At 41.7% G+C, this 22,382-nt stretch overlaps 1 protein-coding gene across 1 annotated transcript in view; it reads right to left on the reverse strand.

Moving 5' to 3' along the window:
* dgkg (diacylglycerol kinase, gamma) overlaps window positions 1-22,382 on the reverse strand; it is a gene marked incomplete at its 5' end in the record, with an annotated part of 127,305 nt that overhangs the window by 30,137 nt on the left and 74,786 nt on the right. Inside the window, one exon of the mRNA XM_080753174.1 lies at window positions 20,446-20,510. Coding sequence (XP_080609300.1) covers window positions 20,446-20,510 — 65 coding nt within the window. The remainder of the gene's footprint in view (window positions 1-20,445; window positions 20,511-22,382) is intronic.

Here is a 22,382-nt window from a genome sequence, read left to right on the forward strand (position 1 = left end):
AAGAAGAAGAAGAAGGAGAAGAGAAATTAAAAACATTCCCTATAACCACAATCGATCCTGCTGCCAAAGCAAAGTATCCATTAATTCTATTCACCCCTTTTATTGATACAGTTGTGTAAAGAACTGATTGTAAGATAAACATCTCTTTCAAAGGGTGAAAAGGAACCACAAAAACACGCAATGTTGACGGAATCGCGTTTCATCTCGAGGGGAAGTTGAAGACTGACAATATGGTGAGCCGAAGGGAAGGGGGAGAGAGGGGGTGAGGGCGGAGGGGGGGGGGGGGCGGGTGGAGGGGTTAAAAGCCACAAAACAGCCACAAAGTGTTATGAAAACACGATTTGTCCGCTCCAGTAAGGCCCTGAGGGCGCAAGACCTCGGAGCCTGTACACCCGCCTACTCCTCGCCCCATCCATGCCCCTGCCTGGAGATAAGCATCTCCCATAATCCTCTGTGAGTGTGGTGACCTTTCGACCTGCAACCCCCCCCCCCCCCTCTTCCTCCCCGTCCTTGCTTGCTCTCCCCTACCTCTCTCCCACCTCCATCTCTCTTTCTCTCTCGCGACCGCGGTTTTCCCGGTCAACCTAAGCGCAGCGGTGGGGGCGTGGGAGTGTGGGGAACGTAAAGTCAAAGCTGGCGTGGGGAACACACCACTGATTGCCGATATTGGAGAGGTTATAATATAGCTTTATGTATTAGAGGCACTCTTGCCGATTTCGTAAGAGACTCGTCGCCAATTGCAAGATATTTAAGAGTTATTTGGGGCCATGATGATGATAACCCCTTCTTCCCACTACTAGACTAGTAAGGACTTATATTGTCTGTGTTATTGTTTACAACCACAATTATTCACATGTGGTTCCACTAGTTTTACTAGTAGGTTAGTGTAGGCTTAGAAGCCTTTTGCGAAGTTAATTTAATGTTTTCCATTTAATGATTTCCTTTATCCTCGTCTAATCTTGCGCTAATGCACGCAAAACTGTTTTCGCCAGGTTTTAAAGCCTAGTAGGCTTTTCAGAAGTTAATTGAATGTTTCCATTTAATGATTTCCTTTATCGTTATCTTGCGCTATTGCACACAACTGTTTTCGGCAGGTTTTAAGGTCTTATTTTAGTTGTTTCTCATAAGCTTGCGACCCTCCTTGCCCATCGGCCCCCACCGTTGCGCTTAGGTTCACCAGGAAAACCGCGGTCGCTTCTCTCTCCCCCGCCCTCGCTCTCAGATCAGTAGGTGCACTGACCAATCGGTAGCTTTAAATGCCCTAATAACACCAAGCTGTCTTGCAAGAACCAACAGTGAGTGATTAGATCGTTTTGCGTCACGTCACCTCTTCGGTAAAAGTTGTGCTTCACCACAGAGACTACAGCTTACGGTCAGTGACTTGCACGTTATGTTCCACACCGAACGAGAAAAGACGCTCGAGCAAACTAACAAACTAAACATTTTCATGCTACTCTCAATCATCTCATCAATACGGTTTTGTTATATGCACAGAATACGAACTGAGATTTGGAGATTTGCAACTGACACTGGTGTCTTTTTATCTGCCCTTGAATTTCTGCTCACTTAAGCCCGTATCAGAGTGTACGGTGGAGAGCTATCCACCGGTGGAGAGCTTTCCACCTCAAGTCAGAAAATAAGTGTAGGACATCATAGTCACGGGGCCCACGGTGAAGTCCTTTACCGTCTAGACCGGTTCAGGTCGACCAATCAGTGAACGGGGTGTAGAGCCTGTCTGTCTGATAGTAAAAACAGAGAGATGTGTTGGGACTTGCGGTGGAAAGCTCTCCACCGCGAGGAATGACGTAACGTTGTAGTTTCATGACTCAAAAAGACTTGAAAAGACTACACCGCGGTGTAAAGCCTTCCACCGCCCAGGCGACTATGATGTCGGCTTTAGGTTCCTCCTCTCGTGCTCTGATATGCTCAGGCACACAGCAGCCAAACAGACAATGACAATGATCTCTGTCGTCAATTTAACATACTGAGATGGATGAACGACTACCATTTACCACATTAACCCTAGCCTAGCCTATTTTGGCCATGTCATAATAGCCAAACATTCAGCAAGTGGCAGAAATAGCAGTTCTACAGGTTTTCACTATTTGACGTACAACAATATTGACGGCCAAAAGTGCAGGACAGTCACCACACAATCTACATGGATGTCTACAAGGACAACTTTCAAGGACTTTTACCCATGTGATGAAACTGATATATGAAACTGAAGGTGACATTTTTTTTTTTTTACGATTTACAAAATCTTTATAAAGGTTTTTGAGAATATTTGCATTTATAATTTGACTATAACGCTATGAAAATAAAATAAAAAATACTGACAACTGTGGTTACATTATGTTTGACTATTATTAGACCCAATAACTAATACAGGTCACATACCGGTAGAAGGAGCCTGGTAGGTGCAGTACAGACTCAGTGCTGGTTCTAGGACTTAAGTGGCCCTAAGCGAGATTATTTCAGGTGGCTCCCCACTGATGATGTTTTTGAGCGGTGGTCACAACGCTCCTATACGTGGCCGTGTGTGTGGGTCTGTCTGTCTGTCTGTCTCCGTGTCTCCGTGTCTGTCTGTAGCCTGCAGTAACCTTTTCTGACCACACATGTTAAGGGAGGGGCGCTGTTGTTCAGGCCAGGCCAGACCAGGCACACACACACACACACACACACACGCACACACATACACACACACACACACACACACACACACACACACACACACACACACACACACACACACACACACACACACACACACACACACACACACACACACACACACACACATGGGGGAAGGGAGGGGGGGGGGGGGGACCACCGCTCAGTTCACACGGGTGTGATTTTTTTTGCTAATACAGGCAGATACGGCCCCCTAAAAAATGTTCGGTCTATTAGACGTCTAATATACGTCTAAAGCATGTCTAAAATACGTCTATTATAAGTCTAGATTTGAATGTTTTTTAGACATCTAAGCTAAGAATAGACGTATATATAGAAGTATTATATAGTCTATATGCAGCCATTGAAATAACATCTAATCAACGTCTAGTCTAAGCTTAGACGTCTAAAAAACTTTCAAATCTAGACAATTTTAGCTAGAAGTCTAATAGACGACTATTGCTCAGTGGGGGGGGGTGTCTTAGCACATTGATTTATTACTGACAGACAGTGACTGAGCAGCCGTGTGACTGGCAGGTCACAACAGACACAAAGTCATAACCACTGCAGCACAGCATTGGCGCACAGACACAACTTAATAAGGAAAGACTATGAGGGGGCCTGTGGGCCGCAGGTGGATTGCATAATGCAATTTGCAACTTGCATTCAACTGCATGTGGCACATTATCAAATTATTCTGTTGTGTCTTGTGTGAGATCTTTGTTTTATTGCATATTCAAATAATAACGCTAGTTTTTGGATAGGGGACACAATATATATTAAAATATATATATTCTCCCTGTGATGTGGCTCCCTTAGTGGTTGTGGCCCTAAGCAACAGCTTATGTTGCTTATGCCAAGAACCGGCCCTGTACAGACTACAGAGTAAGATCAAGGGGTAATTCATGTCTGTTCATATGACTCATGTTGTCAATGGGTACACAGAGTAAGTATAGACCATGCATATATGAATCACATTAATAATCATTCATGTCGTGTTGACACATTACTTGTTGAGGTAATCCCTGCTTGAGGCTCCTATGCCCCGCAGTTATATAACCCCTGACTCCGTATGTGTGTGCGCACGCACCCCAGGGTCTATGTGTCATCCGCACGCATGTATTCTTGTGTCTGTCTTGACATATGTCTGTCTTGCAAACAGCAAGGCACGTGACTGTTTATCAGTGGTGTAAAGTAACCAAGTACATTTACTTAAGTACTGTACTTAAGTACAATTTTGAGGTATTTGTACTCTACTTGAGTATTTCCAATTTCCAAATACTTTTACTTCTACTGAACTACATCTCGGATCCAAATATTGTTCTTTTACTCCACTACATTATTTGAAAACTTTAGTTGCTGTAGTTAGTGTAGATTTGGATTATTATTACAAAACATACCTTAACCACTTCAAACCTATATACTGTACATATCGGCCATTTGAAAATAGCCGATCTACAAGCTTGTAGATCTGCTATTTTCAAAAGGTTTTTATACATTTGAAAACTTCAAATGGCACATTCTGCATAAGGCTTTGGTCACACCAAAGTACCTATGAGAGTGGAGTCCCCATTCTGCCAATGTATTTCAATGAAAATGGAGCGTTTTTTGCAGAAATCCTGTACTGGCATGAAACCGCTCCATTCCCATTGAAATACATTGGCGGAATGGGGAATCCACTCTCATAGGTAGTTTGGTGTGACCGCAAGTACTTTTACTTTAGGTACTTCAAGTACATTTTGATACCAATACTTTTGTACTTTTACTAAAGTACATTCAGAATTCTGAACTTTTACTTGTAAGGGTGCCCTCACATCAAAATACCTATGAGAGTGGAATCCGCGTTCCGCCAATGCATTTCAATGAGAGTGAAGCGGTTTCATGCAAGCAGAGGATTTCTGCAAAAAACGCTCCCTTATCATTGAAATGCATTGGCGGAACGCGGATTCCACCCTCATAGGTATTTTGGTGTGAGGGCACCCTAAGGCTGAAGCCACACACCTACAGTATGAGAGTGTATTCCCCATTCCGCCAATGCATTTCAATGAGAATGGAGCGTTTTCATGCAAGTAAACTAGAGGATTTTATGCACAAAAAAAAACCCCGCTCCATTCTCATTGAAATGCATTGGCGGAATGGGGAATCCACTCTCTCTCAGGTACTTTGGTGTGGCTTCACCCTAAGGGTGCCCTCACACCAAAATACCTAGAGTGGAATCCGCCAACGCATTTCAATGAGAATGAAGCGTTTTTTTTTGGCAGAAATGCTCTACTAGCCAAAAACGACTCCATTCTCATTGAAATGCATTGGTGGATTCCACTCTAGGTATTTTGGTGTGAGGGCACCCTTACAGAGTATTTCCACATTGCAGTATTGATACTTTTATTTGAGTAACAAATGAGTGTACTTTTCCCACCACTGCTGTTTATTTCCTCCACAGGACAGCAGGGAAGAACAGATTCACAATGACCCCTCTCTAAATGTCTCATCTTCTGTGCAATAACACACTCATATTATATGTATGTACCTCAGATGTGTATACCGATATGTGTATACAGAGATGTGTATACAGATATGTATGTACCTTATATGTATGTACCTCATATGTATGTACCTCAGATTGCACATTATATGTGCAATAACACACTCATCTTCAGGGGTGTCGCACCAAATTCTGGGCCCTGGGTACTGCGGGCCCCCCATGAATGTTCTTCATAGGGGGAGGGGGTTTAACCAATTTCAGACTGGGAATTATTTTGTGCTTTAACTATTGAAAAATAGCAGATATACAAGCTCACAGCACGGCACCGCGCCGCGCTGCGAGCTTGTAGATCCGCTATTTTTTTAAATGTGGTGAAAATGTGTGCAAGTCTTTGAATATTTCAAATCCTTCTAAGGTTTTTTGAAAAACCTATGTTTCTATGTCAATGGTGCTCAAACCTTTTCATGTGAAGGACCCGGCCACGGTATTTGGCCACGGACCCCCATCTCAAAATATTTAGTTCCAGGGACCACCAGAAGCAGAATTTGAGTTATAAATGTTCGCTTAAAAAGATTTGCACACATTTTCACAACTTTTTCAAAAATAGCAGATCGTCAAGCTTGCAGCACTGTGAGCTTGTATATCTGCTATTTTTCAATAGCTAAAGTATAAAATGATGAAGGCCCCTCCACCTTGGGCCCTAGTAACTCAGTCCCACTTTTCCCCCACTTGTGATGCCCCTGATTACGCAGGGGATTAGTAATAGTTATTACTTGCAGCCTCTTGGTGGAGGCAGGAGGGAAATGGCATGGAGATACAACTGATCACACAACCACCAGAATAGATTGATTAAATTGGATGAGTCAGTGTAATAATAACAAAGCAATGACGCCACGCACTGGATGGAGGATAATGCCTATTGACAATGGATCGAAACACACAATCAGGTCACAGTGCCCAGCTCAGCTGGGTGCCTTTTTATGTCACCCGTCAGTGAGTCACAATAAGTTGCTTGGGATAAAAGTAAAACTAAAGTTGTCTCTTGAGTAGCACTTATTAGGGGTGTAACCATATAGTAACTGAGTCGAAAAATCTATTTTAATTTGCAATGATCTACTAAATTGATATGCAAAAGCAAAATATCGTACCGTTTGGCTTTGTATCATATTGTACCAATTTACAACGCAAATAATCGGTATCGAATCGTTTTGCAATGCAAATAATCGATCGTATGGAAACTAAGTATTTATAACTTATTTGTTACCTTAAAAGAACTGCACTATTGACATGTTTCACACAGATTTTATTTCTTAGCTAAATAGTTACAGCACATATATAATTGCCACTTATATGTGTGCTGAGAAAGCTGCTTTGCTTGGTCAAATGGGCAGAGATAAAGCTGCCCATTTGACACACTTGAGGAGAAGGACAAGTGTGAACTTCTTGCAGAAATGAGTTTTGTCAAGTTTATACCCAAAAGTATATTTCCAGACAAAACAAAGTGGTCCAATGGAGTGTTAATTTAGACTTTCTGTTAGCGTAACCTCTGATCCATCTCTGATTAAAGTGGCAAAATTGAGCCTTTTATTTAGATTTTTGTTGCCTCTGAGTCTGATTCTCTCTGATCACTTACTTTATTTCATTATTACAAAACACTGTACAATTTCAACCCCTATTAAAACGTGATTTGATTGAAGGCTACAAAATGCTAAGAGTCGACGACATACCATACCATCAGCCATGTTTAGCCAGTTCGCATTTTGCAACCCTTGTCGTCGCATCACTTTTTGAATCGAGTTGACTTTCTCTACGCTGTGTCATGTTTGCCTTTGGGGTGAAGCGACCCAACGTACTTGTTTCTAGTTCACCACTAACTATAGAGGTGTCTGTTCTCACACATGAGATGGGCAGCCCACCACCCTCCCCTGCTGCTATGTATGTTTATGTGAATACATTTGACACTTGCTTTGGCAATGTAAACGTATGTTTTCTCATGCCAATAATGCTCCTTTGAATTGAATTGGAAGATTGCATACATAATATGAAGTGACAATGCAGGTAATGCTGAGCAGAGATCACTGACAACGCTATACTATGATTGGTCTCTACTCTCTACTCTCTTGTTCAACATGCGCTTAATGTGGCAAACCAGTCCTCGCACCTTTCATAAAGAAGAGACTAAATCCGAGGCACTTTATTGAGAATACATTGAGTAGCCTACATAGGCTACAGATAGACTGATAGACTTATTGATCCAGAGGGAAATTCAGTTGTCATAGCAGCACCACAGTACACGTCTTTGGCATAAGGCCCAGTGAAAACCCACCATAAGATAATAGATTTTAGACTTTATTGTGCCCATGGGAAAATTCCTTTACAGGGCACTCTTCTTGTCGCTGTAGGGTGTAAACTTTTATCTTAATTTTTCAACTTTTTATGATTTTTCGTATAGGCCTAAATTAATACTCTACTTTAGTGCCACCACTAGATGGAGCCAACTCCTGCTCAGTGGCCGGCCGAAGCCCCATAGACGAGCGCTATGTATGTGCAAGCCCTGCTTAGCCGTGACTTGCGCGCTGACTTTCGTGTGTGTCATCACTATGCGCCGGAAGGCCTTGTCTTCCATTACCTCTAAGCTAACGCTAATGATAGCAGCACATTTTTCGGCTATAGATTCAGAGAAAGGGGGCTTCAAAGTTGGCTATCTGCATTGGATTACTGTTGAATAAATCGGTGGAAAATGAGCTTAGCGATCGAGGTAAACAACGGCAGCCCTCGGACCACCCACAGCTTCAATAATCAGCTCACGGTAAGGACCAAAGCATTGCGTTGCTAGCCGACAAAAAGAGCCGAACTAGTTCGGGATCGGCACTCCGGATTGCGTCGCTAGCCAACAAAAAGCCGAACTAAGGGTTAAGAGTGTTGCGTGAAATAGTGAAAATCTACAAGCTCACAACTCATGGCAATGCAACGTGTTGTGTTTCTACATAAATTGAAAGTGGTATTTCTGTGGGTTTTATTAATATTTAACAAGCGTTTGTGACTAAATAATAAGACATAGGATCCATTGGAACACAGGTTCTTTCTTTCTCTCTTTTTTTTTTTTTACACATCCTGAAAAGTAATGGCTTTGGACATACAAGGTTTCCACCTGAAAGCAAAGATATGACAACATAGGACAATATATAACAGCACATCACACAACTAGAACAATATTGTTCCTTCGAAACAATTGTGGGCTCGCTTCAAGCCGGAAAACAATGGCTATAAAAGCACAAAATGTCAAGATCGCAGGCAGTGCTCTCTTTGACGTTACTGACGTCAAAGATTGGTCCATTTTGTTCCAAAAATGTGTTGTGCAAAAGTTGACCCGCTGGTGGCGCTATAACAGGCCAATGTGAGAAGGTTGGTATCTGTTCCTTGACCTATTGGGAATGTGCTTGCAAGATTTCACGCACATCCCAGGCTGTGTTCATGATTTGAGGTGTTTTTGGCTTTGGACACTTTATCGCTGCTTGCAGCTATATTTATTATTATTATTTTATAATTTTTTTGTGTGCACTTCATAGGCATGTTAGATAAAGGTCCTTAGATTGCGTGTAGAATGTTTCATGCAAATTGCAAAAAAAATCCTAGAATAAAAACGGGTTTAAGCGTTTTACAAACTGCTCAAAATTATATAGCGCCCCCCTTTGGCCATTTGGGGTAAGATTGGTTTCAGTGATATTTGAACTAACCCTCTACACTATTTTGTCATGAAAATGTGACTTTGCTTGTATGTTTTAGAGGCAGAAGAATAATTTGCATAAAAATGCAATATTGTTTGAATTATTTAAAATAGCATGTTTCAATGTTAAAGAAATCCGATCTGACAGATCTTTAGATATCGGTCCAAAGTTCACGTAAAAAAAGTTTTGTGCACGTGACGCGAAAATTCCAGAATAAAAGCGGGTTTACGCGTTTTACAAACTGCTCAAAGTGGCGGAAAATCGAAGGGCGGAGCTTACTTAACAACGACACAGATGTCTTCCGCTCGAGTCAAAGCACGCGTGTAACAAGTTGCATGTCTTCAAACGAAACGAGTCATGACTTATGCCCGTTTGAAGTTTGAATTTTCAAACGCTTCGTATAGCGCCCCCCTTTGGCCGATTGGAATAAAATTGGTTTCAGTGATACTTTGACTAACCCTCCACATCTTTGCCAAATGCCATGAACGTGTAACTTTGCATGTATGTTTTAGAGGCAGAAGAATAATTTGCATAAAACCGCAATATTGATAGAATTATTACAAAATTATATTTCACTTTAAAAGAAATCCGCCGAGATAAATCTGACCGTATTGGTCCAAAGTTCATGTAAAAAAAGTTTTGTGCGCGTAACGAAAAAAACCCAGGAGGAGATAGATTTTTACTGTTTTTCATATTATTCTGAATTGTGGGAGACCTAAAGGTCAGAGGTCAAAAGTTAGAGGGTAAAAGTTGTTCGGCATGAGGAGACGCATAAGTGTATACAGGTTTCATGGCTGTACCTCAAACACAGCATGAGCTATACCTGTTCAAAGATCGCACTTTCGAAGGCTTCCTACAGCGCCACCATTTGGCCGATTGCTATATAAAATAATAGCACACTTCGCCACTGTAAACTGAACACATTGATGTTTTTATTTTCATTTTCTCACTAAGTATGTAGGAGTAGAAAGGAACCGAAGTTTTTTGATACTTGATATGACTGCCTGCCTGATAGATAAATAATGACAATATCTAAAGTGTGCTCGCCAGGTACTGGCGAGCCCACAATAAGAACATGACAGACAGCAGTAAACACTCAGGCCTGTTCAGTGATGCCTATTGTTTACGCAGGCTGAGGTTATCAGGCTTTTCTCAAAGCGAGCCCATCTGCACTGCGCTGTCCAGTACCTGCGCCCAGGCCAGAGGTCAGCAGGGTATGGGAGGGATTGAGCGGGTGTGTGACGTCCTGTTCTAGTGACGTTGCAATGCGTGCAATGACTTATTGTTTAGTTCTGCAAGCTTGGCTATGGGGGGACCAATTATCCTGGCAGCAGGCCTGGTTAATAATGGATAAACACTTACTGTAACAAACACTTATCATGAAAATTACATGGACAAGAACATATACCGTACATGGACTCTCATTAGTGGCTTCTAAAATAAAACCCTAATTTCAGCTTCAGTAACTTTTTAATAACTTTCAAGAAAATGTAAACAAACACCAAATGTGAAGATGAAGCCATTAATTGTAAAATGATTATGCAAGATTTGTGCAAAGTTGTGAATAGACAGTGGGATATATCGATGCCGGTATGGTCCTTTAAAGGGACTACACCATGAATTTTCATTTTTCCAATTTTTATGTATTTTCTTGGTGTCCCACCAGCAACTTCTATCCTCACAAAGTCCTATTTCTGACCATTGTGTCTTTCTCAGTTTATGGGCAGATCTATGTTAGCATGTCTCAGAACGGTCCTGATTGTGAAATGTCAGATTTGTGATGTCACAAGGCCTGAGAAGGAGGCAGGAGGAGCTGGGAGAGGGTTGGGGAGGGGTGGGCAGGCCTGAGAAGGAGGCAGGAGGAGCTGGGAGAGGGTTGGGGAGGGGTGGGCAGGCCTGCTGAGCAGGAGGTGGGGAGGAGTGTGGGGACAAAACTGGCTCAATAGCGCAGTCCTCCCACTCAGGACAAGGTGGTACTGCAGCTGAAAATGCTCTGAAAGCCAGGCAGAAATGACAGGGGCTCTGTATTCAGGAGTGGTAATTTAGCCTCAAACCTTTTCAAAAACGTTTTTAGCTGGTCAGCAGGACCAGCTCTTTAAACAGATTACATTGTCCTGAGACATTCAGGGGACCTATTTGCCGATTGGCTGTCCATGTCACATGGTCACCGAGCTCATGATTGGGAGCCAGACCTGTACTGCTGTAATGAAATATTTTGTCCAGCAGGGAGCACCATTCCTTCACACTGAGCCAGTGCCTGTGGCCAGCCTGCTTGTGATAAATGAAACAGAAGAAAAGAGAGGTCTATACTTGAGTAAAAGTACAAAAGTATTGGCATCAAAGTACAAAATGTTTGTATGATTGCTTGTAGATCGGTTATCATTCTTTGATTTTCACAAGTCATTGTTGACATCATCATCCATTTAAGCTTTATAATTAGCTTCATACTAACATTAACATTATTTTTCTTTCAATTCTAAACGTAGAGATTAGGTTATGAAAGGAAGGTGATTAGGTGATGAAAACTAGCAAAACTATAGCAGCCATTCACTTTAATCAACGCGATGCATCCAATGTAATTGTGATGAGGATGTCAAACAAACGTTAATCACGTCGTATTTAATTATACTTCATCTGTTACAGATGATTGTCCAAATAAACCGTACGTTATTTAAACTGTGAGCCATTTATAGACAATATGCAGTGTTGCCCTGGGCATCGTTGTATACCATCTGCATATATACCATCTGCATTAACATATGAACTGAACGAGTATGCAAGTTGTCAATGATTTAACTCTATGACCATGATATGGGCTTTGGTGTGAAGTCATGAAAATATCGTACCCTACACAATTTACAAAAGCAACACAAAGTACATTCATTGATGAGCTGCTTCTTCCTGTCATCTGATCAGTGTCCACACAGTAGATTAATTCGAGTTGCATTTTAATATCAAATGAAACAGAGCAAAAACGATGTGCTGAATGAACCAATGCGAGTCTTTGAGAATTACAGTTAGTATCTTCACCAATAATGAGCACATTTCTAGAGACACGGTAACACATTCATTGTACTAAATGACAAGAAAGCATATATTTAGAACGATATGTAGCAGTGAAATACCACAAGATTTTGGAAAATGCCTACAATCAATACACTTATTTGAACACCTTGGTTACATTAAGTTCTGCATAATGCGTACTTTCTGCTTTTGGTACATTTTAATACAAATACTTTTTATACTTGTACTCAAGTATCCTACATTTTGAATACAAGACTTCCACTGACATTGCAGTATTGCATGATACTTAAGTAAAGAATGCGAGTACTTTTCCCACTACTGCCTAATAAGCATGCTAGTTTTAGTACAATCAGACATCACAGATAGATTTATAGAGTAATAGGCTCTAAGGCAACTGCAAACTTAGCAGGAGTCCTCCAGGCTATGGGGGAAAGTAGCTGTTGGAAAAAGTACTCAAATGTTTTACACTTGTTTTTTTAAAAGTATCTTAAAAGTATCAATACTGCACTGTAGATGTACTCAGTTATAAGTAAAAGTCACACACACACACACACACACACACACACACACACACACACACACACACACACACACACACACGGGGGGGGGGGGGGGAGTGACAAAATTCATAGATCTAGAACACAGACTTCATAGATATAGAACACAGAATATGTACAGTACAGTACAGTGAGGTACAGTATACAGTACAGTAAAGTACAGTAAGGTAATACGCAGTTATTACTGTTGTTTGAGCACGCCCGAGTTTTTTCAAAACTTTTTTTTTCCAAAAAACTTTTTTTTCCAAAACTTTTTTTTTTTTTCAAAAAACATTTTTTTTTTTTTTTTCAAAAAACTTTTTTTTTTCCATCTGACCAGCTTATATATTGACTGTGTCAATTCTTGTTGGGACACAAACAGTGTTATATAAATTATTTTTAAATGCATGGTGTAGGACCTTTAATGATTAACACACACAGACCTCATAATTATGTTACTTGACTTCATCCAAGATTTCATTGTACGACTGTTAAAAAGTAAATGTTGACATCAAATAACTGTATAGGCCAGAGAGTTTTAGAAATAAGACTTGCATTATACGCTCGGCAATATGCCGGCCGCTGGCCAGCTAAAGCTGTCCTCTTATTTTCATTGTGGAGCTGGGAAATGGATTGTCCGCCAGGCCTTAACCAAGACCCACTATTGTTATTGTAATCAAACCAACAAAGGCAGCCAAAGGTCTTTTTCTCATCTCCACACAAGAGCCATTCGACACTTCCTAATCCAAAACTTCCTCTCCCCATCCCCCCACCGGGGCTGACACAAACACACACACACGCACGCACGCACACACACACACACACACACACACACACACACACACACACACACACACACACACACACACACACACACACACACACACACACACACACACACACACACACACACACACACACACACACACACACACACACAGCTCAGAGCATTGTGGCCAGTCTGAGAGGTCATTAGCACCTGAGCTTTGGGCTCCTTGTGGTCTGGCTACTGTTGCCGTCACGCACTGATGGACTTCCATAGACTGAGGTGTCAGGAATCACACACGTCCCCTTCCACACCCTCTGTCTCTATAGACCAGTGGGGAGGGGGTCAGTGTGTGTTTTGTGAGAGAGTGTCCGAGTGTGCACATGAGTGGGGGATGGTGCACGCTTGTTTGTGTGTGTGTGTGTGTGTGTGTGTGTGTGTGTGTGTGTGTGTGTGTGTGTGTGTGTGTGTGTGTGTGTGTGTGTGTGTGTGTGTGTGTGTGTGTGGGAGGGAGGCAGGGAGAAAGACAAATACATAGGGGAAAGGGTGGTAGACAGACAGAGGGAAAGAGAGAGAGAACGTGGGAATCTGAATGACAGGGAGAAGACAGTAAGGAACGTTGCCAAGTGTAGCACGCAGCCTCTCACACGCTCAAGTCCCTGCCAGGTCAAAGGTGATTCATCATCTGATGACATCTTCTCAGCCGTAGAGAAAGGCCGCTCTATCTCTGCCCTAATTCTATTCAATTCCAAATTGGCATGGAGAAAAAGATCGGACACATACACTGTCTAAACATCACTCAACACTACAATGAAACAGTCACAAATGTCCATCCACTGTCTAATTCCTTCTCAAAGCGCTGAAAGAACGCAAGAAAGCGGTGAAAGAACATTGTGATAACAAAACAAAGAATAGCGTCTGCCATTGTACTATTGTAAATACTGTACAAATAAGATGAGATTCAGTGGGGTGGATGCTGTTCATAGCCAAAGCAAAACTTCACGCTTTGACGAACATTCTGGCTATAGCCTAGAAGCTACCATGTTGTTCTTGTTTTTATTTTTGCAAGCCAAAATAATGCTCATACTGACACAACAACAGAGCTTTTAGTCTGCGGAACAGAAACAACTCGATTCAGTCTAAAGGTAGCAGGTTATTGCACGGCAAATAACAACAATGCCAAATGAAAACATTCACAATGTGTACGGAGTGTACAGCCAGCGTGCAGAAGGAAGTGTGCGAAGCAGAATGTACGGCACAGACTTCAGAGAAGCTGATAGATTCTCCATGTGTCCAAAAAGGGGTTTATAGGACGACGGACCATTAAACTTTTGGTGAGACTGCAAGTTTATGATATACTGAATGTGTCCTCCTGTCTCCACTCACATCGATTGCTCTTTCCCTCTCTCTCTCTCTCTCTCTCTCTTAACACGTTTTCACTTCACGTCCTGGTCTAATGGATCAAAGAGAGAAGCTCCCCAGAGAATGAAGGTATATTTCTTTTATCCTTCACCACTCTCTCCTCTTCATCCAGCATGTCGTTGTTGTCGGGTGGAAACCTTGTATGTCCAAAACCGTTTGTTTTGCGTTTATCATTTAAAAATGATTTAAACTAGTGAAAACAGCTGATCTTGTAGATGCGGTGCGAGGCGTTGTGTGCTTGTAGATCTGCTGTTTTCACTACTTTTGTGCGACGGCCTTGTATGATGAAGCAGGGCTTTACTTTGCAAAAGAACGTACACGTTTGAAACTTGGAGATACAAGGTTTCCTCCCGACAACGACGATGTGATGCTAGTGGAAAACGGATCTGGGACGAAGGATGGAAACTTCAGGCATTAATAATTTAATTTCAAACGGTAAACAAGCCATCCCTTTCTCTCTCTGTGTTTCTCTTTCCCTCTCTCCCTCTCTTTCAGTCTTTTTTTCCCCTGCGCTCTTCTATAGTCTATTTCTCTGTCTAATTAGCCACGGTGAGCAGCAGCTGCGTGCACGCAGGTTGTCAGGTAAACAACATGAAACACGCCCGATGTACAAAGCCACATGGATACTGGGCTACAAAGTGAGTCAGAGCAGAGGCCCTCGCAAACAAGTTTTTATTCTTTACTGGGTGCTATGACGAAGAGAAAGTACACAGCACTCCGCTGTCGCCAAGGCATGGCTTCAGCATCAGTTTGTTTCTTATACTGCCAATGCCATACTGAAGTGTGTAGAATAAACTGTACCTTTGTATGCTTTACCATGTTTGTAGAGATATTTGTAATTTATCTTACTAATTGTGTTTTTCTACTTGGTAATCTTACTTACTTACAAACTATTGCATTATTTGCTTCATGTGATATTTTCACCCGAAGACCAAACTTGTCTTGTTTGCTGATTTTGAATTTTGTTTTTCTTTTGGCAGCTACAGCTATGGCCTACTTTGACTTAGGTATACAGTATCTCACTAGCAAGAACACATTTAAACACACACACACACACACACACACACACACACACACACACACACACACACACACACACACACACACACACACACACACACACACACACACACACACACACACACACACACTCTCAAGAAGAGCACACTAGGGGGCATGCATGCAGTCTCACTGGCAACACTGCAGCTGACTATGTAGGTTAGCTTTTAAATATCTGAGAACAAACAAAACACATCCACAAGCTCACAAACACATACACGCACTGAGTGAGCGGCGATCACATGCACGCACAGAAGAAAGAGGACAGGTAGACCACAACTTAGGCGGGTCACAAGGGGGAGGAAAGTGGGACTACTAGGGCCCAAGGTGGAGGGGCCCTAGTAACTTTAGCTATTGAAAAATAGCAGATATACAAGCTCACAGATCTACTATTGTAGATCTACTATTTTTTGAAAAGTCATGAAAATGTGTGCAAATCATTGAATATATGCATTTTTTAACTTTGTAACTCAAATTTTGCTTCTGGGGGGGTCCCTGGAACTAAATATTTTGAGATGGAGGTCCGTGGCCAAATACATATCATCTTGGGGGTCCTTGACATGAAAAAGTTTGAGCACCACTGACATGGAAACATAGGTTTCTTGCACACATTTTCAAAAAATGTCAAAATTAGCAGATCTACAAGCTCGCAGCGCGGCACTCGGTGCCGCGCTGCGAGCTTGTATATCTGCTATTTTTCAATAGTTAACATTCATGGGGGGCCCGTAGTGAATCCTTGTACCCAGGGCCCAGAATTTGTTGTGACGTTCCCTGGGTACACCACAACTTAGGCGGGTCACAGTCATCCGACCATGCACCATAACTACCAGGAATACAGCTCAGGGCTATCAAGGTTGTATTGCTGCTGTGTGCATTTGAAAGCATCTTCAGAGAGGAGAAGTGTGGCTGGCGAAAAGGCAGCTGGAAATGAAAGCAGGGAGAGATGAAAGGGCTCCTAACGGTGCACCATAAAAACCCACTGGGATGGGAGGGGCCCATCACTGTCTGTTGACACCATCTCCCCATGTCCAGTCAGACCAAGCTAACGGCTGTTGGCTGGACAACAACAGCGGGGGTCTCAGCGGCACAGTCTGGGCAGTGATAAACAAAAAAACGTCCCAGTTCTGCGAGTAAAGACCTCTATTATAATTGCCCAGGCCTTTTCATAATCGCAAACAATCTCAAAACAACTATTGTCATTGGCTAGTTGTAATTGCATATTATCTATGAACAGCACATGCCAGAGAGAAAGGAAGAGAGTTTGTTCTACTTTTGCTTTGAATCATGTTTTCTCATGCCAATAAAGCCCCTTTGAATTGAAATTGATTCGAGAGAGAGAGAGAAAGAGAGCTACACTTCCTAACCGCCTGTCCACTGTACCAAGACATCAGAGACACATACTTTCCACAGATCATAACCACCCAAGGAGAGTTTGAAAACATGAACAATGAAAAAAATCACACCAGTGTGAACTGATGGTGTCCATTAATTTCAAGGCTGTGTGTGTGTGTGTGTGTGTGTATGTGTGTGTGTGTGTGTGTGTGTGTGTGTGTGTGTGTGTGTGTGTGTGTGTGTGTGTGTGTGTGTGTGTGTGTGTGTGTGTGTGCATGTTTGCATGCACACATGTACATTTCAAGGCTGTTCAACAGCACCTCTCTGGTCACCCAGTGGTATTGCAGGCCAGGGTCAGGCTACAGACACACACGGACGGACGGCTACACACACGGTCACGCTAAGGAGACCGACCACCGCTCAAAAACTCCCATAGATTCAGATTACTTTATTAACCATTGTGTAATACACATAGGAATTTGCTTTGGCATACTACATTTTTGCATTCAAACAGAACGCAACACACATAGTCACCACAGCAGCCATGGGTGGCGCTATCTCCTGGGTGAAGTACAACAATGTGCAAACACAGCAGCAAGATTCGTGAGCTGCTGTGATAGGAGAAGGACGTCAAATGGAACCCAACCACTCAACCAGACTATTAATCATTGTATATATCCATGCACTGCCTGCGTGTAACCTTGATACATGAAAACGGTTTCACTCCTTTCACTCGTACATATTTTGTTCTGATTGTATTGTATTATATTGTGTACACTTCTGGTTTAGCAATGTAAATGTAGAAAGCCCTCTGAATTGAATTGAATTGAAAGAGAGAGAGAGAGAGAGAGAGAGAGAGAGAGAGAGAGAGAGAGAGAGAGAGAGAGAGCAAGCACTACTAGTTGTAGGCACTTCATGAATACACCTTTTTCACAGTCTATGGAACACACTTATTTTTGGTCGATTGATAAGATGACAGCTAGACAGCTTTTTTTGTCAGGTAAACAACATGAAACACGCCCGATGTACAAAGCCACATGGAGACTGGGCTACAAAGTGAGTCAGAGCAGAGGCCCTCGCAAACAAGTTTTTATTCTTTACTGGGTGCTATGACGAAGAGAAAGTACACAGCACTCCACTGTCGCCAAGGCATGGCTTCAGCGTCAGTTTGTTATATACTGCCAATGCCTTACTGAAGTGTGTAGAATATACTGTACCTTTGTATGCTTTACCATGTTTGTAGAGATACTTGCACAGAGGATACAGAGGGCATGCTCAAGTGAACACCTCTTAATCTTACATTGCCATAGCTAAACTGTCATTTCTATAAAGTTGGGTCATCGTGCCATCATATGAATGGTGCCATTAATCTGGTCAAGGTGAGATGTCTATTATTTTCTAATCTTCTGCCACGTGACATATTTTTCTCCCTCTAACTTCCTCCGTGCCTTAGTGCTTTTCAGAGAGAGACAGAAGCCAGGATATTCTGTAACATTCACGGTAATTAGGTTATTCACTTGTACTCATTCATTGCCATTTGAAGATACCTCCTATTGTGCTGGAATATGGTGAGAGCTATTTAGTTGGAATGTCAGTCACCATAGGAAAGAATACATTTAAAAGTTCCCATTTCATCTACCTCATCTACCTCTCATTTCATTTCATGTAGCCTGCCCTAGAATGTAGACACAATACCGTTAGCTGCCTTTAAACACTCAAACCCTGGTATTCCTTTTTCCACACTTTTTTCCCCCCTTAAAAAATAGCAAGTCTACAAGCTCACGTGAGCTTGCTATTTTCACATTTGATCATACAAAGTATGACACTTAAGTTGTTAACATGCAAGGCTTGCTGCCTGCAATTAGTGTTTTCTAAATGGCACCGAAGGGAAACAATACAAATCTCTCATTATAATAGGGAGGGATTGGGAATAGTGTCCAAGTCAGACAGCTAGTGCATGCTATAAATGGCCAATTAAAGAATTCACAAGGAATAAGGAGTGAAGTGCTTGCATCTGTGTTGTCCATGTATGGAAACCTCAAATAGTCAATGTAACTAACCATGGACTCTGACATCTCTTTCACGTCATTTCTAGGACAAACACAGCAACGCCAATGTATTGATCTCACAACTCGTGTAGCTTTTGTCCTGAATTGATTGCTGAGTGCTGACCACTGTGAAAGTTTTTAATTTCAATGTCCCCCAGGTTGATAAACATTAGATTAGGCCCCGGGCCCGCATTTGATCATTCTTCTTTATCTCTGGGATCACAATCTACACTCTAAAACCTTCAGTGTTGATTTAACAGAGAGTGGACACAACTTGGTTTAGACTTTTAAACTGTATTTGTAACTTTTTCTCTTTCTCTGTTTTAAATATATTTTTCTCATCTGCAGCATAAATAGTTTTTTACAGCGTGGCTCCATGGCAAGCCATCCAGAAGAGTGTGTGTGTGTGTGTGTGTGTGTGTGTGTGTGTGTGTGTGTGTGTGTGTGTGTGTGTGTGTGTGTGTGTGTGTGTGTGTCCAGAGCTAATCCCGCTAACCACTGGACTGACCAAATTTACCTTTAGAAATATTTAACTTTTTAAAACTTTTAATGTATACTGGAAGTCAAATAACTCAATCAATCAATCAATCAATCAACATGACATCCTAATCTGGGTTCCCAGAAGCTCTCGCATGAAACGGGAGGGGCGAGGAACCAGGATCCACATGGAACAGGCCATTATTAGAACCTGTCTTGTTCTTTCTCTGCTCTGTGTCTGAGAGCAATCAGACACACAGTAGAGTTTGAACAATGTCAGTGTTCTCACCTAGGGGTCATTGCCATGTTGGCTTGTGGTGGATTTTTGTATTATTATTTTTTTGTCAAAATTCAATTTTTGCCACGGACATACAAAATAACCAGACAATAACATTACCAGAAACACATAAAGAGATAGCCCTGAATGACCATAACAGGTCTACAACTCTAGAGTGTACAAATAAAACTGAATGGACCCGTTAGAGTGCAGTAACTACGTTTTGGGACACACCGACTTATTTGTGTCGCCCAACGGTCAAATTAGCCTTCATGATATTGGGGGATGAACAATTACCTCAAGAACAGATGTACAATCAGTGTAATATCACTTTTATATCTTTATCTCATTTGGCTGATTAGCTGTAACACTTTTAAACCCATTTTTTGGTGAAATTCGAAAACGTAGTTACTGCACTCTGCCTTTGTAGGGCAGTGTAGGGTCCTTTCAAATAAAACGTTTGAGAACCACTAGTACTAAGTGGACGATAACGTGTCATAATGTAATAGTAAATCGGTGTCATACATATTCCAAAGAAAACCTGGAGACTTGACATGCAGTAATTGGGTATTATGAACAGAAATTCTAAAATGTGCCACAGGCAAATAACCCTCTTCTCACCTGCTGTTGAACTTCTCTGGGTGCTTTTCTCTCATCAGGTGGAAGCGGTGGGCGATAGACGCGTCCTGTGGGAGAGAACGAATGTTACCTGGAGGCCCTCAGTAAACTCTGCACAGTAAAGTCCTCACTGTAAATATATAATCCTTTTGTTAAGTCAGAGAGTGGACAAATGTAATGAAAAGGATGCATGTACACCGTCAAATTACCGGTACGTGTACACAGCACTCACGCACGCACGCACGTGCCCCCAGAGTTATTGTCGAAGCGTCCTTGAGCAAGACGCTGAACCCCTAATTGCAGGTTGGTGGCTTGCATGGTTTCCTCTCCCATCGGTATGTGAACGTGTGTGTGAATGGGTGAATGTAATGCACAATCTCTGTAAAGCACCTTGTAAAGCAATAAGGCTGAGAGTGCTCTTGGCACAAGCATTTCATTGTTTGTCTGTACTTGTATGGATACGCATTTGACTAATAAACCGAACCTGAACCTGAACCTGATAAATGGTGCTGTATAAATGCACTATTTACCATTTATATTTACTATATTATTTAAAACATCTGAAACACACAGGTACCTGACACTAAGCACTCACAAACATGTGCAAATGCAAAACATAAATATACGCTTACGAACATATACTGCATACGTACACAACATATATATATATATATATATATATATATAAAATAAAACACATTTAATGATCAAAAATTGGATAGAACTGCAAAAACGTGTCGAGCATGTTTAATAATAATGAGAAAACTCATTGGATGAAAGGTTTACGTGGTCCTAAGGGCAGCTCAATCAGGACCCTGCCCTCCCCTTTGTTTAACCCCTGACCTCTGGGTTAGAGGTGGACTTCACCCAGATAAGTCACACAAAGACAGCATGACTGCCTGCACATGACAGCAGCATTCATTTATTATTAGGAATGATGAACAAACTAAACTAATATCGGCATTTTAAGACTGGGAAAGCATCTCATAGCACTGCACTGCTTTTCTTTTTTCGTAAAAATGTGTGCTATTCTTTGAATATATATATATATATATATATATATATATATATATATATAACTCAAATCTTTGCTTCTGGGGGTCCCTAGTACAAAATATTTTGAGATAGGGGTCTGCAGCCAAATACATAATAATTTGGGGGTCATTGATATGAAAACGTTTGAACACCACCACCACTGATATAGAAACATATTATTAGGTAAACTATTAGGATTTAGTAGACATTTGAAGAATCGGCCTCAGGTCTTATGGGTTAAGTTGCTCTACATGGTCTTCTTTCAAGAACAGTAAACAGTGAATGCCGATGAGGCTTGAATTGATTAAGAGGAGATGGGTGCAAATAAAAAGACATGTTCATGACTACTTCCGAAACATTTTCACCATTCAGTTGGTCAAGTTGGTACCATAGCATGGAATTGCACCATTCAAATATCCTCCAAATAAAAAAAGAAATTAGATTATTCGATTTCACAAATCCCATATCAGCCTTTATTGCCAAGCTGGGCTCCTGCGTATTGTTATTCAAAGCGGCGTGGCTGTACGTCTGGTACTGGACTGGACACTTTAAACTCTGAGTGGAAGTGATCAGTCAAACAGACCAGCCTTAAATTGACCCCACTTAACATGATGACCGGGGGCCTGAGCTTGACCAGAGCTGCCTACATTCAACTTGCATGCTGTAGGGTGGCATCTGTCTTTCACTAATACACGTCCATATCACATATTAAGTTCAAAGAAGGTTCAGGATGGTACATGAGCATACAGATAATGTCAACCGGACGCCTTAAGGTCATACTGCGATAACTTTTTCAATTGAAAAAAAGGTTATTTTTGATATTATCTTTCACTGGTATATTTATTTTCGAGTGTTGAGTCAGTGAGAACGGAGCAACCGGAGGTGTCACCAAAAAGACAAAATGG

The sequence above is a fragment of the Nannobrachium achirus genome (assembly GCF_963921795.1).
Source record: "Nannobrachium achirus genome assembly, chromosome: 22".
Lineage (NCBI taxonomy): Eukaryota > Metazoa > Chordata > Actinopteri > Myctophiformes > Myctophidae > Nannobrachium > Nannobrachium achirus.